This window comes from Mirounga angustirostris, unplaced genomic scaffold, assembly GCF_029215605.1.
Source record: "Mirounga angustirostris isolate CCGP_5_RB_7025 unplaced genomic scaffold, mMirAng1.0.hap1 SCAF_3, whole genome shotgun sequence".
NCBI lineage: Eukaryota > Metazoa > Chordata > Mammalia > Carnivora > Phocidae > Mirounga > Mirounga angustirostris.
Window position 1 is genome coordinate 15,301,908 of NW_026991711.1, and position 17,929 is coordinate 15,319,836.

Consider the following 17,929-nt stretch of genomic DNA (forward strand, 5'->3'; position numbering starts at 1 on the left):
ATTTGCCTCAGAGCCTTAGCCCCTGGGTCATTAACCCGGGTCTGCTGCCTCAGGCCCTTGGTCACATCCTCACTTAATCAAATGAAGTTCTGCCCTAAGAAGGGTGACAAGAGTGCAGAATCTCTGCCTCTTTTGAAGCACTTCCCCATGTCGGTGCTTCTGCGGCCCTCTGGGAATAAGAAGCTCCGAGTCCCCAATCTGGAGAACCGGGGTGAAGCGAGTCTGGTAAAGCCCCAGTGTTGGCGGGATTAATGAGTACAGAACCAGTGGGTGGGAGAACAAGCTGGTCAGCCAGTCTCCTTATTGCTCTTGCTGAAGACATCACTCCGAATTTTAGTGCTATCAGAGCAAACATTTGTCCACCAGTGAGCTCCCCTGGATGAGTTGGATCCATCCCTAGTGTTCGTGCGGTCCCTCTCGAGCAGCTGGGCGGGGATGGCTGTCCTCGCGTCCCCTCTGGAAGTTGTCTGTGCTGGGCTGCTGCATGAGCTTGCTGTCTCTCGACTCCTCGTCGTTTCCTTGTGCATCTGCATTTACTAAGTGGAAAGTGGTAATTTCATTAAATAAGGCATATGAATTTTGCCTCCCAGATGGAACAAGACACACTATATCATGAATACTTTTCTAATTCTCCAGTATCAGACTGGTTCCCAAAAGCTTCGTTGGGTTTTTCTCAGTGGCCCATGTCAGGGCACAGGATGGGAGGGGTACCAGGGGGCTCCTGGGCCACCTGCCTTCACCTGGCCTGCCTTCCCCAGAGCTGCCCTCTCTGCTTTGTTTGGCACCCTGGGATTTCGCCTAATATGTTGTTTGCCACTGAGTAGAATAGCTGCCTATTCTTTTATGGGGGTGAGAAGCCAGTGAAGATACCTGCACTTTATTTTCTGTAACTTTGTGAGGAAGGGGAATGTGCAGTGATGTGTCGCGTGGGTTTCAAGAAAATTATTTGATTTGCTCAAGCTTCAGGAGTTGCTTAATTTTGGAAAGCCTGCTTGGCTGCTTGTGATTGTGAAGCTTTATTTTCATGGATTTGAGTGCATTGACTCTGGCTTAGGGTTTGGTTTGCTTGTGTAGACAGACCCTCCCGAGGCATTAGAGTCACCCCAGTCTGATGGTCGCCTAAGTTAATGACATTAGCAGGTGGAATATTGAATTTGCAGTTGGGAACTTCCTGAGTTTATGGGCAGTTGGAGAGTAAAGACGACCTCCCCCGTGTCTGGTCCCAGTGCAGCACGTGACGGCAGGGCCGTGGGCAGCAGAGATTTGATGGATGACTCTGACCACGCAGGTGTCCGCATTGTGTCAAGCTTCATTCTTCCCTGGAATATCCTCCCCAGCTTGACCTTGTTCTTTTGAATATGTGACACTTGGCCTCAATTTCCATGTTGTCTAAAAAGACTATACTGAGACTCCTACCAACGTCTGTAATTTTTGCTTCTTTAAATGCCCGTGGTAGTTCGTGACCTCCATCCTTAACTCATGGCTACGTAGCACCTCACACAGGATTTGACAGAGAACAGAATGCTCGATTCTGTGTCCAGTTGAGTTGCACTAGATGCGTCAACCAGAATTCCAGGCCTAAGGGTAATTTTCTTACGAATATGGTCATTTAAGACCAGTTAACTTTTTTTGATTAGTGTCAGAGTAGTGTTATCAGAAGCACATGAACTCGTGTCAAATTCTTTTATTTTTATTTTAGGGCAAAATGGTGCAGAAGGGGACTTACACGGAGTTTCTGAAGTCCGGGGTAGATTTTGGCTCCCTTTTAAAGAAGGAAAACGAGGAGGCTGACGAGAGTCCAGCTCCAGGATCTCCCGCTTTGAGGACTCGGAGCTTCTCAGAGTCTTCCGTTTGGTCCCAGCAATCGTCCAGACCCTCGCTGAAAGATGGCGCGCCGGAGGTGCAAGCCGTGAGTTTTCCTCTTGCCGCGTGCCCTGGTCCTGTCTTCTCTCAGTGTCCTCATGCATCTTCAGTCTGCTCTGCACATGACCTCTTCATTGGTCCCATAGTGGATTCTAAGGTTCCAAGGCCTTGTTCCATGGACTTGGTAGAATTAAAACAGAATGAAGGGAGCAGGCCTGATCAGGGCTCTCCTTTGGGTGTTGGATGGAGAATGTCACGGGGCTGCAAGTTCAAGAACCACAGAGGCCCGCATACACCCAAGGACATCCTTGGCTTATGTGAATCTACAGTGCATTCTATGTTCTCTAGATAGATGTGCAGAAATGCTGTGCATCTCCCTTAAAAATATGCATAGGTAGTCTTCAATGTCCAAACCCTCACAATCCAAATCTAGGAGCCTGGATGATTCTGATAAGGATGGAGATGAGTCCCTCACAGTCCAGACTCGGGAATCACTCTCTGAAATTCAGGAACCAAAGATTTCAGACCACTTGCTATCCCCTGCTATCCCGACGCCCGTTAGTCTTGCTGTTTGAACCGTTTACTCTATTTGGCTCATATTTTGAGCTCCTAACTATGTTTTGTGATTCCATCATTGAGTGACACAGATAATCTCGGTGATACATTAGCTCCATATTCTCTTGTCTGTTATTGTGGAATAAGCTTTTGCATTTATATGTGAATTGGGTACATTGTGCATGTGCCGGAAATAAAAGCAAAGCCACGCCGTAGTGAATAACCTTGTACAGACAATATTTCCTTTCTGCTAATAGATTCCTAGAAGTGGGATGGGTGGGTCCGATGATGAATACATAGATGGTTTGGCTAGATCCTTTTACACCACCCTTCTCCAGAGGAGCTGTACCATTTTGCACTCCTACCAGTGTATAAGATGGGCCTCTTTGCTCATGGCTTTGCCAACGGAGCGCACTGTTGAACTTTTGAAGTTTTGGGGTACATTATACAAAATTTTGTCTCTTACTGCTTCCCTTGTTTTTTCCTTTCCCTTCTCAGAACGAGAGTACACAGGTTGCTGTGTCAGAGGAGAGTCGTTCAGAAGGAAAAGTTGGTCTTAAGGCCTACAAGAATTACCTAACAGCCGGTGCTCACTGGTTGGCCATCGTGTTCCTCATTCTACTAAACATCATAGCGCAGGTAAATAAGGGCATTTATTTTGTTTTGTGGCCTCAGCTTGATGTTTACAGTACTGCTTTCCCTCTATGTATTTATTATTACCGTATTTTGCAGTCCACTTGGATTTGCATTGAAACGTGCTATCTTGGGGGACAGAGAAACTGAGGTTTAGTGGTGTTGCGTGTACATGACAGAGAGCTTCTAGAAAAAAAAATGTTCTTTAAAGATTTTAATGTATCACCGAGATTATTTGTGTCACTCAACACACTTGATGTGTTGTGACTTGGGATGTTGGGCTTGGCATAGACCAGAGCTGGAAGAACCGTGTCCGTTTTCCAGAGCCTTTCAACGGTCCGTTTGGGTGAGTGAGAGTGTCGAGGTGCTAAGTGATGTGTGATCTTTTTGCCTCCCTGTTCTAGGTTGCCTACATTCTTCAGGACTGGTGGCTCTCCTATTGGTGAGTTGTTTCCGGTCTGATGCAAGGGGCCACCAAGTCAACAGGCAGCCTCTTTCCCCCAGAGTCGGGTGGAGGTGGATTTGTTCAGCCTCCTGTCCTGATCCTCCCTTACTTTCCCCAAAGAGAAAGAAAAACTAAAGTTCTTGCTGGTGGAGTATGACCCTCCCACAGGCTCTCCCCATGTCGGATCCTCGGACAGTTTTGAGAACTGAAAGTTGAATTTTTATAAGGTAGATGTACCCGAGGCCCTGCGTGCTGGGAGTCCTTTTCCAGCATAAATCATGTCTTCCAAATTCAGGCTAATTTTATTTTTTCTTTTTGTACTTATCTAAATTCCATCTATAGTTGAAAAAAAAAAGAATTTTTTTTTTTTCCATTTTCCACAGGGCAAATGAACAAAGTGCCCTGAATGTCACGGTAAATGGAAAAGAAAATGTCACTGAGAAGCTCGATCTTGCCTGGTACTTAGGAATTTATTCAGGTAAAGTTTAATCATTCGGTTTATTATCCGGGAGTCTGAGGTGCTTACAATGAGCCTGTGTGAGTAACTAGGGCTTCCAGGAGTAATTCAGTAATGTCTTAACAGATTAAGAGTCTGAGTCACATTTACTCTGTGAATTAATTAGAATAATTATTTTTAAAATCTACTAGAAGAAAGAGGTTGAATGAAGACTCTTAATTTGCTCTGTACTGGATTTTGGAAGTTAAACCAGGATTGAGCATTCAGAAAATCAGCCACTGGAAATTTGTGGCTATTGTCTATTCTAATAGGTTGCTTTAGCTAAATCTTATATCATTATTTGGATGGGCAAGGGGATTAGAAACGGATCCTCACCCTGTGGTTCGGATTGTTCCAATTCTGTCTGAATAAACCCCTGGCTTTTATTGAACTTGGATGAAATCCTCTGGCAGCAAGGTTCCCCCACGTAAAAGCATTATGCCCTCGCAGGTATGCAAAGCTCTCTTCCCCATACTGCTCATCTCTTGGGCTTCACTAATTACTTAAGAGAGAAGCTAAGCAGGAAAAAATCCAGTGTCTGGGAATTAGGATTCCTTCTCTTTCTTACCTTGAGATCACAATGTTATCGTGTCCCCAACTGTGTGATTAATTTAACATTTGGCTTGCCAGACTAATATTAACACAGTGCTCTGTTTTCACAAGAGTGCTTAGAATATATGTGGCATCCATAGTTTTTAAAGGAAAGCCTCATCTAAAATTTTAAGTATTCTCACCGGAAATGCTCATAGGGGCTTTCTGCATAGATAGACCAAGTGATCTTTGTGAAAACCTACTCACTGAAATTTGGTATTTATTTCGTGGATCACTTGCTAAGAAACCTGAACACCTGAGCCGTTTACCTTCCACACTGGTGGGCCATGAGAAGCCCAGAGGGAGGAAGGAGCAGTTTTACGGCACTTTAAAGTGGGATGGGGGGAGGGGGGCTCAGGAAAACGCCTGTGGACAGAGTTCAGGCATTTGAGCAGCTTTGAGAGTCTAAACAACAGTGAGGTGTCCTCTGAAGGGGAAAAATGCACTTGATGGGGTCTTTATCACAGAAGTTACCCCTAGTCTGTTTAGCATTGGGAGTTCAGGAGATAGGTACTGATTTATGTCCTTAATAAAAATCTATAATTTAAATGATTACATTCATTTAAAAATGCTTTGTGTTTTTGTATAAAACACTTGGGGTGAGAGGGATTAGTGGCTCATGGAGATTATTTCACGCAAACCCAGATTTAGTATTTTCTTGCAATTCAGTTGAGAGATTTTCTACTTGACAATTAATATGGTATTTTCATATTCTTTAAAAGCCACCCTGGGTATTTTCTACAAAGAAATGGTACATCATTTCCCTCCGCGCCCTGTTTAACTCACATGCCGGCGTCCGAGCATACCACGGTTTTAGATTGTGAGACGTGTAAATAGTAAAACTTGAAATACAGAGAAGGGAAGATCAACTAGTTTTTACAATTCTCTCTTTTTCTTCTGAGTTATTAATAGAACTTGTCATTGAATTAGGGAAGCCTAGCATGAAATTGTAGTTTACACCTGATTTTTTTTTTTTTTTTTTTACATATAGTATCTCTTTAATGAGAGAAAAAGAAATTCTATTCTCCTTTATAAATGTATCTTACAAATGCATCGAACTCTTAAGAGAATCTTTGGTGTTTTATGGAATAAAATACATAATATCTCTCTAACGTGCCCGACATGTTTTGGCATCGCTGAAGAAAGGACAAGTTCTCTGAGCGATGTTCCTTTCTTTCAGGTTTAACTGGGGCTACCGTCCTTTTTGGCACAGCGAGATCTCTGTTTGTATTCTACGTCCTCGTTCATTCTTCACAAACTTTGCACAACAAGATGTTCGAGTCCATTCTGAGAGCTCCAGTGTTGTTCTTTGATAGAAACCCAATAGGTAAGTCAGACACCAAGTTTTCTCAGTCAGTCGGCCTTGTTGACACAGTTAAGTGTCCGATCACATTTCAGCATTTGGAAACGGAGGAGAGGCTTGGGAGAAATGGCTATGTGTGTTGATTCCTGTTCTACGAAAAGCTCCACTAATGGTTAGCTCCTACCAGACAAAATCTGACTATGGGGTGGGGGGCATAGAAGCTTCTATTCCGGTGTTTGTGTCTGTGGAAAATAAATGAGTGTTCACTTTGCACATAGATCTGTAAGGGTAAGTTCTTGCCATGAGTGCACCTGGAGGTGCCTCCAGTCTGAGGCCTTTGACCTTGCTTGTCTTGCTTCTGAAGGCAGCCCCCTGACCTGGGTTCCTAGGAAGAGTCAGTCCATCAACATCTGTTCCCACTGTTCAGGCTTTGTTTCGGCAGGAGATAATTGACAGGGCTTGTCCAGGCAGGGAGGTGGGCTGGCTTGTTAACTAGCCGCGTGACCCAGGCCAAAGGGTGTCGATGCTGCCGGGCAGGCGAATCTCAAAGCAGGATGTTGTCGTGGTTAACAGCGTGGACTGTGGATCCAGCTGCTTGGGTTCAGACCTGGTGCTAGCTACTAATTGTAATAGCTGGTTATGGTTCTATTAATCCTCACGTGCTACTTACCTAATTGCTCTGTGCCTCAATGTTCTTATCTGTGAAATGAGGATGCTGTATACTCCTCCCTTAGCAAGATATTGGAATAAGGGGTGCCTGGGTGGCTCAGTCGGTTAAGCGTCTTCCTTCAGCTCAGGTCATGATCTCAGAGTCCTGGGATCGAGCCCCACATCGGGCTCCCTGCTCAGCGGGGAGCCTGCTTCTCTCTCTCATTCTCTGACAAATAAATAAAATCTTAAACAAAAAAAGGATATTGTGGGAATAAAGCAGATCGGTACATTCACGGGGCTCGGAACAGCATGCAGCGCCTGGTCAGCACCTATGGTTTCTTAGCCACAGTGGGTTGGACCTTCTCACCTGGGAACTGGAAAGAAGAGCTGCCCTACGTGCTTCACAAGGCTGTCATGAGCGTTAAATAAGACTGTTCAGGAAAGCATTTTGTGCATTTCATTCCACATGTTTGTTTAACTCAGACCCTGTGCAGAGCACAGGAATGGTGACCTGCAGAGGCCCCCACGCGTCTGCAGTCTTGTTGCAGCTGTGGTCAGAAGGGGATCGGGGGCCCTATGTATCTGATGGCCAGGAAGTCGCTCCACTTTGCCAGTTAATTTAAAAGCTACAGTCATAAAGTTTGGAGCAGTAAGTGGGGCTGCATTTCTGTTATCACAGCCTCTGAACGCTCGTGGCCACAGTTAACCAGGCTCTTCCTGTTCAAGACCTGTAGGCTTCTCCACATGCTGATTTATTTATTATTCAAGGATTTGGGACGAGTCTAAATCTTCAGGGTCGCTAATCTTAGAGTAGCCCACTACTGTTTATCTTGCCTCCCCCCTCCCATGTCTGTTAGCCGGGCTTTCTTCCTTCAAGAAAATAGAAGCCCAAGTAAGGACACCAGAGATAGGCCTAGGTTGCCCAGAATGTTTAGGGGCCCTGAATTATTTACTCTTTTTGGTGGTAGATTAAAAAAATATATTTTTTTTAATTAAAAATATTTTACGTGGTAGATTTTACCATTTGGTTAAAATTTTTGTAGTTTTTAAACCACTGGGAAGAATAAGCAAAAGCCTTGAATTATGGTTCCTAGTAGACATCATTGATTGTATGTACTTTAATGGTTATACGATATTAAAAAACAACTCCCCGCTAGAGCTGAGGGGCGGATACGCTCAATTGCTAAGTTCTGTTAAATAGCCACATGAAGTGGATACAAGTGCTCGGTGTGATGTCGCGCCCCCTGAGTTACAGAGGGTCCTCTGAGCAGCATGGAGAGATGAGGAAGCACATCGTTCTCTTCTCAGTAATTTGTCATTCAGAGTACCCTCTCCGGGGGAAGTCAGTCCATTTCCTATGATCCTGACAGCGTCCTGGAGTTTGGAAAAGAGAGGGTACACGGGATAGTTTCTAGCCAGCGAGACTTGGGGTGGCGACTGGGGCGGCCGGCACCATAGCCTCGTGTGGATTTGCAGGTGTCCTGCTAGTGTTCCTTCCATGGTCACCTTCAGTTCCCACTGTTGCCGGAATATTCTCGGTGACCCTGATCCGGATTGTGGAAATGTCTTTTTACATTTGTTCAAGGGTGCTCCCACCCCCGATGTGCTGCCTCCCTCCCATGCCTCTCCCATCTTGTTCATCAGTGGGAGGTCCTTCGAATTTATGCAGAGAACTGAGCCTTCAGTGAAGGGTCCCGAAACTCTGGCTGCCCCATCAACATCCCAGGCTCACTGACTTGGATTTAGGGAGAAGGACAAGGTGAACCTGTACAGTGCATGTTTCTGCTCGGAAGCCACGTCTCTCTAACCACACCCCAGAGCTCTGATTTTTCACAAAGTTCCATCTCTCCAAGCTCCACGACTTCAGTTTCTCTCCATTTTGGACCTATGTGTGGTTGCATGAAGTTTACTTAGCTTTTTTGCTTCTATAATGCACCATCTTATTACCCTCTGATTTTTCATAAACCAATCAATCTTCAGCTGTTTGGGTAAAATCTGAATCAGCTAGTGTGTCATCTCAGAACGGCAAAAGCTAGTTTTCTTCTTTTTCCCTTCCTTCCGCTATTTTTACCCTTCCCTCCTCTGTGGATTTTGGGAATGGTATTGGGTATAGCCACACATTTTCAGCTGTCCCAGCATTTTGCACACATTCTGCTTGCACCTTGCGTTGAGGAGTGCCTTTGTGGACGTGGTCTGCTGCGTGCGGCACCTGCCTCTTCCCTGATCAACATTTGTCTTCCACCATCTCCCTTCTGTCAGATCTTAATACATAGGTAACACAAATGCCAGGTCAAAAGGAAATCATTCAGAAATTAAGAGAGAATTTCTGTATTCCCTGTAAACCATGTTTTCCTTGGATGGGGTGAATTCATTTTATTTTTTTATGTCTGGCACAAGAGGGCAGCATGATCTACATTATTTCAGGAATATAATGGAAGGGCACCTTATTGCAAAAACCTGTTTTATTTTATGTTACTTTTTTTTAATTTAAAGCTTAGAAATTCCATTTTTTATAGCTAGAGTCTTTATTTTGTACTGTTGATACAGAGTTTTAAAACCGCTGTTGTAATTTATTATGTTTGAGACATTGAACTCTTGAATAATGAGTTACAGTGTTGTCCCAGAATATCTGGCATTTCAAACAAGGTCACTTGGATTTCTTAACTGACAACTTCTCGCCTAGTGACTGGAAGAGGCAGCCGCTGACCTCTTGACTGGATATATATTCAGATTCCTTAGGGGTAGAATATGGTGGCTCGTATGACATGAGTTTAGGGAGAAATAGGACCAGACAGTTTCTTCAGTTTCCTTCCATGCCAGCAGAGTCCGTAGAGACGTTCTAGTCTTGTCAAGTCTCTAGAATTTCACCCTTCATTTTGGAGACAAGATGCATGGAGAGTTGTCCTGGTTCTTCATGCCTAGAAATGGTGACATAACACTTGGCTGAATGCATCGACTGCAGTGGATTCCATATAAATATTTGTTTGCTTCCTGTTTGTTAATTTGGCTTTAAGAAAGTGAGCCGCTGGGGTCGGTAGATGTTGGTGTTTGTTTATTCTCTCAGGGAAGTGCAGAGTTAATATTGGGTTGTGGACAGTGTGCTCATTTTATTTTATTTTTTTAAAGATTTTTATTTATTTGTCATAGAGAGAGAGAGAGCACAAGCAGGGGGAGCAGCAGAGGGAGAGGGAGAAGCAGGCTCCTCACTGAGCAAGGAGCCCGATGTGGGACTTGATCCCAGGACCCTGGGATCATGACCTGAGCCGAAGGCAGACGCTTAACGACTGAGCCACCCAGGTGTCCCCAGTGTGCTCATTTTACATGACCGGTTTTTCTGCAGCGGCGTGTGTGTTCCTTTATGGGTCCAGTCTCAGAAGAGTACAAACATATATCCTTTTTTTCCCCCCTTACAGATTAAGTTAGGGCTAAAGTAGTACAAAAGGAGAAAAATAAATGTAGTAACTTTTTCTTTGGTCAATTTTATTCTCCTGGTGGGAAGTGCTTGCACCCAGGAACGTATGGAACGTGAATAGTGGCATAGTGAATAGTGAGAGACCTATTTGTGTGTCCTCCTAATCCAAAATCTAGGTTGCCCAAAGGATTAAGATTTCTAATTTGAGCGGGAAATGAGGCTCTGGAGATGCTTTCACAAATCTAAGCTATCCTGAATTTTGGGATATGCATGGGTGGGAGTTGAGCGTTGGGGAGAGGTGGGTGATGGAGGTTTGAACGATTGTTTTGTTTCTTGAAACTGGAAAGGGACACGTTAGCATCCACTATAAGCTGCTAATAAACAACTCGAGGCAAAGTGAAAAGTGAACTGAAAGCAGCGCGGTGAGCTAATACTATCAGAAAAACTGTCTTGCTGGAGTCTTTATAAAATCAGTTGTCAACATTCTTGCTTGAAGAGTCCTCGGTAGAGAAGCCAGATAATTGTAGGGATATCTCTCTGTTTATTCCGTTCAAATGACCACTGGAGTTAGTGCTAAGTGCATATTTTTAACAAGTATAATATTTCAGCACTGTCAAAATTACGTTGACGATAATAGGCCTGTTAAATTATAGCTCTATAAGTTAGGAGGGAAGATGGCTGTGCTTAGCACACATTAATCTATGCCTGTTCACACAAGTGATTCTGCTGAGCAGGTAACATGTTAGAACAAGAAATACTGGTCCCAAAACCTCTGATTTATGGTAGGTGTTGTTTTGACACAGCATCGAGACGATTTACAAGGCAAGGCTTCGTGTTAAAATATTTCATTGGTGTCATCATTCGTCACCGACATAAATATTCAGTAGTGATGCTGGAAAATTGGTAATGTGCCCATTCATGCCAAATCACTGGCTGTGTTTCCTTTCAGGTGAGATCTGTTGTGGATATGGTTAAAAGAAACTATGGTTTTTCTTCCTTGAGAGCAGATGAGCTGTAAGAAATTGAGAGTAAGAATAACATCTATCCTGACAGCTTTCATGTACTCATCTTGCCTAGGTTGCTTTTAATTCTGGCTTAAGTCCTACAGGCTTGCTTTTTTTTTTTTTTTTCTTCTTTCCTTGCTTGGTGCACATTGTAAAGGAACATATTTATATGTACATTAGTTAAAGAGGCTTTTTGTGTTCAAAGGAAGAAGTCATCATCAGAAAAGCTTTGTTGCAAAACAGAAACACACATTTCCCCTTTCTTTTTTTTTCCTTGTTCATAATAACAAATGTAAGTGACTATAAAAGGAATAACACAAAAGATTGCATCAATCATAATGATTCTCAATAGCCGTATAAATATTGTTTTTTCAGGTTTGAATGAAACAGCTAATAGTTTTGAAGTAGGTGTGGTAATTAAATCCTGTCGGGTTGTCACATACTAAAAATCGTGTTTTTTCACATAACAATGGTTATATGTACTTAAACTCTTATCAGGGTGATATTAAGTCATATTTTATGGGAGTTGCTTGTTTACTGCTAATGCTAATAGTGTCATAAAAGCCTTTGTTAGGAGTTTAAATAGTTACACAGTTACATATATTTGATTACTATTGTTATTTTGTCAGTAATCTCTGTAAAGGTGATTATTATAGCTCTTGTCCACAGCTGGTAAATATTGCACCATTTTGATATACATTTTTAATCTATTAGAATGTTCTGATTACTCTTTATTCCTGTTTTTTTTTTCCCTCCATAATAATCATACATGGAAATACAGCTTATTGGTAACAGAGAAAGCACTGTTTGTGGTTGTCCAATAAAATGTTAAAAAGATAAGATTTGGGAAGCTTGTGCCTTGTTCAAAGTGGTAATCATGTAATATCTCAGGAATTTGTGAGTATCACATTTTACTTGTGTTCTTTTATTTCCCAGTAGAGTACATATTAAGGGATATGTATATCATAATATAGAAATTCTCCACTTCACTCTGTGTTTGTGCTATGATGTTAATACTCCCAAACTCCTCAGTTTTCATTAATTTCATATTTGTGTTGCCTCAGTTTTCAGCCGGCTTGGAGCTAGGCAGTCTTTGGTACTCATGACTTTCCCAGTGTATCCCAATTTCTTGTGTTAGTATGCTTAGTACTTTGGCATTACCTTAGGGGTGTGTGATTTATCTTAATTCAAATACTGTTATTTGGGGCGCCTGGGTGGCTCAGTTGGTTAAGTGACTGCCTTCGGCTCAGGTCATGATCCTGGAGTCCCGGGATCGAGTCCCGCATCGGGCTCCCTGCTCGGCAGGGAGTCTACTTCTCCCTCTGACCCTCCTCCCTCTCGTGCTCTCTGTCTCTCATTCTCTCTGTCTCAAATAAATAAATAAAATCTTTTAAAAAAGAAACAAAAAAAACCAAATACTGTTATTTAAAGTCCCCCCCCATCACAGGCACACGACAACTTCAACTTTGTAGTTCTTTGTGACAAGTCAGAAAACGCATCAAAGTATCTTTATGACACAGTTTATCACTTTTGTGCAACCATGTCAAGAGAAACTGGAATAGTATTTCTGGGCCAGTTTCAACAGGAATAAATACTGATAAATACATATGAAAGCATAGTGCTCTGACATGAGGTGGGAGCAGGTGGAAATTGGCTGGATTGAAATTCCATATGGTTTTGCTATATATAGTCCATTGATCCCCCTCAACTATTTGACTTCGTAGCTCTTCTGTGACACCGTGGGGCTGAACTTCGATTTTCATTTTATGACTGAAATCTTCATCTTCTCTTATCATTTCTTCCCTGCCCCTTTACTTTAAACATTATCATTTATTTTGACATAAAGAAAATGGAGAAAAAAAAAAAAAACCCAGATGTTTACAACAATAAGCCTGTGACATTTTATTTCACATAAAGTTTTAAAATTTGGTTATGTTTTAAATCACATCTTTATAGTACTTGTCCCAATTATGGTTAAATTATAATTTAGGTAATTATGTGTTGACTGCCTGTCTCTTCTCTTAGCCTTGGGGCCCCAGTCCTCATAGAGCCCGTCTATTATGTTATTGCAAAAGCCTCTGAACCCAGGATTGGACACTTTGTAGCTGATTAGTATTTGTTGGCAGGATAGAAGAAGGGATGGTTTCAGGAGTGTATTTGCATCTCCCAGTGCCACGCCCTTTAAGAACAATGCAACTTTAGAGTGTTGAAATAGAATTCGAGCCTTTTTGTGTTTACACTCAGTGTTTATATTAACTTGAACCCTTCCCTATTTATTTTCCAAAGTAGAATTTGTGATAGATTATTTATGGTGGACTGTGTTTCTGGGTATGTGATGGCATGAAGAGAAAACCATATACATGATTGGTTCTTTGGAAGCTGTGGTTCATGGAAGTACACCATGCAAGGTTCCAACTTCTCCTGTTACCTACCAGTCAAGGAAATGAAATTGCCAAACACCTAATGCATTTGCTTGGGGTTTCGTTGAGCACTGAAGACAAATGTTAGTACTTCAATATTTAGTACCTGATAATTTTACTTCCTGCATTTTATTTTATTTTATTTATTTTTTTAAAATAGATTTTATTTATTTATTTGACAGAGAGAGACACAGCGAGAGAGGGAACATAAGCAGGGGGGGTTGGGGAGGGAGAAGCAGGCTTCCCGCTGGTTGTAGGTTGTGGTCCCAAGCATTGGGACAAAAAGTCCCTATTTTCAAGGCATTTGCAAACTTAAATATTTGCAGACAATGGATTATTTCTAAAACAGCCGATTCCTCGTCCCCTACCCCCCAAAAGCTATCCAGTGTAAGTATTCAATGATTCCATATAGGAAAGATAAAGATTCAAAGACTGAATACAGTTGTAGAGCAGATAATCTTGATTCACATGTACTCACAAGACACACACACATGGCCCTGTGGTATATTTCTTTTTCATAACCAATTACCTAAGTCATTGGCCTTGACTTCATAAAATTTCCAACAACTGTTTTCCTGGAACTTCAAGACCAATTGTTTCAAAATGAAATCACAGGAGTTGGAGAGAGACAGGAATTTAGGAAACAAAAGTAAGTGATTTACTTAAGATAATAACCTCTAAGCTTACAGCAAACCCAGCCTGGCTTTTGACCAGGCTTTTGATGATACTCAAATGCTCTCCTGACCCATCAGGAACCATCTGGGTGCTAGAGCTCATCTCTGGAAAGTACATGAGAAAGAAGGAAGTCAGTCTTTAATAAGTATCGACACACACTTCTCTTGGGCTTTTAGAAGCGTGTTCCTGATGCTTTTTTTTTTTTTTTTTAAACATTTCATTTATTTTACAGAGAGAGAGAGAACAAGCAGGGGGAGCAGCAGAGGGAGAGAGAAGCAGGCTGTCCCCGCTGAGCAGGGAGCCCGATGCGGCACTCGATCCCAGGAACCTGGGATCATGACCTGAGCTGAAGGCAGATGCTTAACTGACTGAGCCACCCAGGCGCCCCAGAAGCATGTTACAGGTGCTTTGCCAGTGGATAGAACATAAGCGATGGCAGCTTTCTCCCTGAGAATGTTGTCATGAAATCATCCACGATCTGTTGAGTGTTCTTTTCATTCTTAGTAACCAGGATCAATCTTTTAGAAATCTCCCCCTCCTTCAGGTGGAAACTCTTTAACATCTAGAAAAAAAAAAAGACAACAGGCTTCAAAGAACACTTTGAATGGAAGTTTATTAAAACACTGTGGTTTAAGTGGAAAGCTATCAGAAAATCAGGTTCTCTGTTCTGGAAATATTTTCCTTTCATTTCTTTTCTGCATTTGCATTTTAATAGATTGTATCACATGGGGAAATGTTTCAACCTCTTGAACACCTGGAAAGTCTATTTTAGACTTGTTATGTGTTTAAAAATCTTTATCCAGACATTATTCCAAATACAGTCATGCTCTTCATGATAGGAACATCCTGCCTCCAGGTCTGCTGTTGGCCAAAGAGTGCTCTAGAGCCATGTCTTGTTAATACATCAGTAGATGTGTATCTGCTCTGGTTGATTTTCAGCTTAAGTCCCTGATTTTTAGGATGTTGAAATCAAGAGTTAATGATTTTGATTTGTCTCTAAATTTTAAGTGGAGGTTTCTGGAAGTATTCTTTTGGTTCAGTGACCGATCTCATTTTGACCCAGTTTGAGGCATGTAATCAAAAAGAAATTTCGAGACTGGTAAGAAAAACAATGCACGTGCTTTTTAAAAAATTTTAATTCCTGTGTAGCTCGCATCCAGTGTTATATTAGTTTCAGGTGTACCATATAGTGAGCACCTACTTTTTGTTATGCATCAAGGTATACGGACAGATACTGCAGTGTATGTGGATTTTTGCTTCAATATATATTCTCACACATAGAGTTCCGTATGCCTAGATCACAGCGGTGCTTTGCAGTGTAAGAATCATGGATTAATTTTTTTCATTACCATTAAATATTTAAAAGTAGATTAAGAAGGAAATGGTTGCATTCTTGTGTATAGTCATTTCTTTTAGAATTTTTCTTCTGTTAGTGTCAGAGTGGCCTGGGCTCATTAAATTTATTTCCTTTGGGGGAACTATAATTTCATTATTTTAACTTTTTGGAGAATAAAATGGCAGAAATTTCTTAAAATTATATCTCATGCTAATATAAATCTTCTCTCTATTCTCCCTCTTAGCATAAAAATGAAAAGGGAGGGACGCCTGGGTGACTCAGTCAGTTGGGCATCTGCCTTCGGCTCAGGTCATGATCCCAGGGTCCTGGGATCGAGTCCCGCATCGGGCTCCTTGCTCAGCGGGGAGGCTGCCTCTCCCTCTGCCTGCCGCTTCTCCTGCTTGTGCGGCAAGTCTCTCTCCCTCTCTCTGATAAATAAATAAGATCTTAAAAAAAAAAAAATGAAAAGGGAGTCAAACGTTGTTGAAGGAGTTCCACCTGTAAGCTATATTATAGACAGAAGTATTTGTTATTGGTGCTAACTTTTCACTGTTGGTCTTGACATAAGTCCTATATATGAAAGGAAAATAAACGCATATTTCAAGATGATGAGTAATCAGTGTTACTAGAAAATTGTTTTTCCTTGACTCAAGATTAAATAAATAGTTGTTGACATAAATAGCCAGAGTAATAAAAGGCAACACCTGTGTAATCCAGACAGTGGTTTCTCATACCATCAGATAAGCTGCTGTTTATTAACGAATTGTCAAGTCTTTAGCCCGGGTAAATAGATTTATCATACATTAGGGAATTCTAAAAATTGAACGAAGAAGCTTTAATCCTTGATGCCAAATGTTCTGACCACTCATGTCTTTTTTCACAAAGGAGACACTACAGGAATGTGATACTTAATTGAATTGGCCTTCAGGTATGTCGTCTTGGTTCTTGCTCTATCAAAGTAAATTTTTCCTAGATCAGATTAGGGTTTGACATTTTGGGTGGCAAAATGAGTATCTTCTACGTTTTGAATAAACATGGGAGTATTTAAAAAAAATAGCCCAGGGCGCCTGGGTGGCTCAGTTGTTAAGCGTCCGCCTTCGGCTCAGGTCATGATCCCAGGGTCCTGGGATCGAGTCCCACATCGGGCTCCCTGCTTGGCGGGAAGCCTGCTTCTCCCTCTCCCACTCCCCCTGCTTGTGTTCCTGCTCTCGCTATCTCTCTCTCTGTCAAATAAATAAAATCTTAAAAAAAAAAAAATAGCCCATCTTTTCTCTCCCCTGAATTCTTACATCCTTACTTCAAGATCCTCTTGACTGAAGAAGCACAGTTGTCTTAAACAGCACCGCTGAAGGTTGGGGTGTGTGTGTGGGTGAGAGAGAGAGACAACTTTTTAGTTAGTGTGACAACACCAGAATAAGGTCCATACTGTTGGATTCCATTGAAGAGATGTAAAGCTTAACATCTGAAAACCAACCAGCAAATAAAGTGACCTTTGATTTTTAATGACACCAATTTGAATGGTTTTCTTGTATTTCCCAATAGTGGTTTTGAGCCAACGTATAATTCGGGCTCCATGGTCAAGAGAGCAGACTTTGGAATCAGCCTCTCTGAATGTGAATCTTAGCCCTGCCACCGACAAACCTTGGCTGATTTACTTCACCTCTTTCTGCTTCAACTCTGTCTATACAGTGGGGAGGGTAATAGGGTAGTAGAACCAAACTTTTTAATGTGAGAATTAAGAGATTTAATAGATGTAAAGCATTGAAAACAGTGCCTGCCATATGGTTGACATTAATTAACTTTTGACTATTTAAGTGACATGTTGACATTTTAGAGGTTTGTTTTTTTTTTTTAAACAAAATCCAAATGCATATGCTAATTTTTATAAAACTGTGGGGATGGGGAATGGGGTGTGTGTTTTCCCAGATGCAAGGAAAAATAGGTAAGTGACCAAAACTAACAAACCACAAAACAACATGGTTTTTTTTTTTTTTTTTGGTTTTGTGTTTGTTGTTTTTCATTGGGGGCTTAGCTTCATTCCAGAGTTCATTTTAATTTAATTTGGTTTCACAATGAGAGCTCAATTTTGCATATAAATACCAAACATCTGGTTTACTTTTTGTTTAAAAATGATATGGCTGAAGTTTATTACAGAAGTCTATTGTATAATTAAGGAAAGACAGTTTAAATTTATAAAATAAGTTCTATTTAAATGGAACATTGGAATCTTTCCAGGGAAGTGGGTATACTTCTTGGGAGTAGCAGGAACTTATTATTTTTAAAAGTGCTATAACTGGTCAAAATGTAGAACTTCTCTGTATTCACCTTTTTCAAAAAGCATGAAAAATGACAAATTTCACAAGTGAAAGTTAAAGTTGACCTAAGGCAGTTTTAGATTGTCAAGCCTTCAAATTTTATTCATGGGATGTTTTTAGAGACATTTTGTGGTTTGTTCACTCCAGTTAATTCCAGGCAATCCTTCTGCATTTCTATCAGATGGACATTCTGATACTTCAAAACTTCTTGCACAAAATACGGTTAAAGC

General features: G+C 41.4%; 1 protein-coding gene across 4 annotated transcripts in view; it reads left to right on the forward strand.

Moving 5' to 3' along the window:
• ABCC4 (ATP binding cassette subfamily C member 4 (PEL blood group)) overlaps positions 1-17,929 on the forward strand; it is a 249,739-nt gene that overhangs the window by 108,981 nt on the left and 122,829 nt on the right. For all 4 annotated transcript variants that reach the window (XM_064585949.1, XM_064585948.1, XM_064585950.1 and 1 more), the window contains 5 exons: positions 1,700-1,909; positions 2,917-3,057; positions 3,456-3,493; positions 3,880-3,974; positions 5,764-5,910. In XM_064585949.1, the coding sequence (XP_064442019.1) occupies positions 1,700-1,909; positions 2,917-3,057; positions 3,456-3,493; positions 3,880-3,974; positions 5,764-5,910 (631 nt within the window). The remainder of the gene's footprint in view (positions 1-1,699; positions 1,910-2,916; positions 3,058-3,455; positions 3,494-3,879; positions 3,975-5,763; positions 5,911-17,929) is intronic.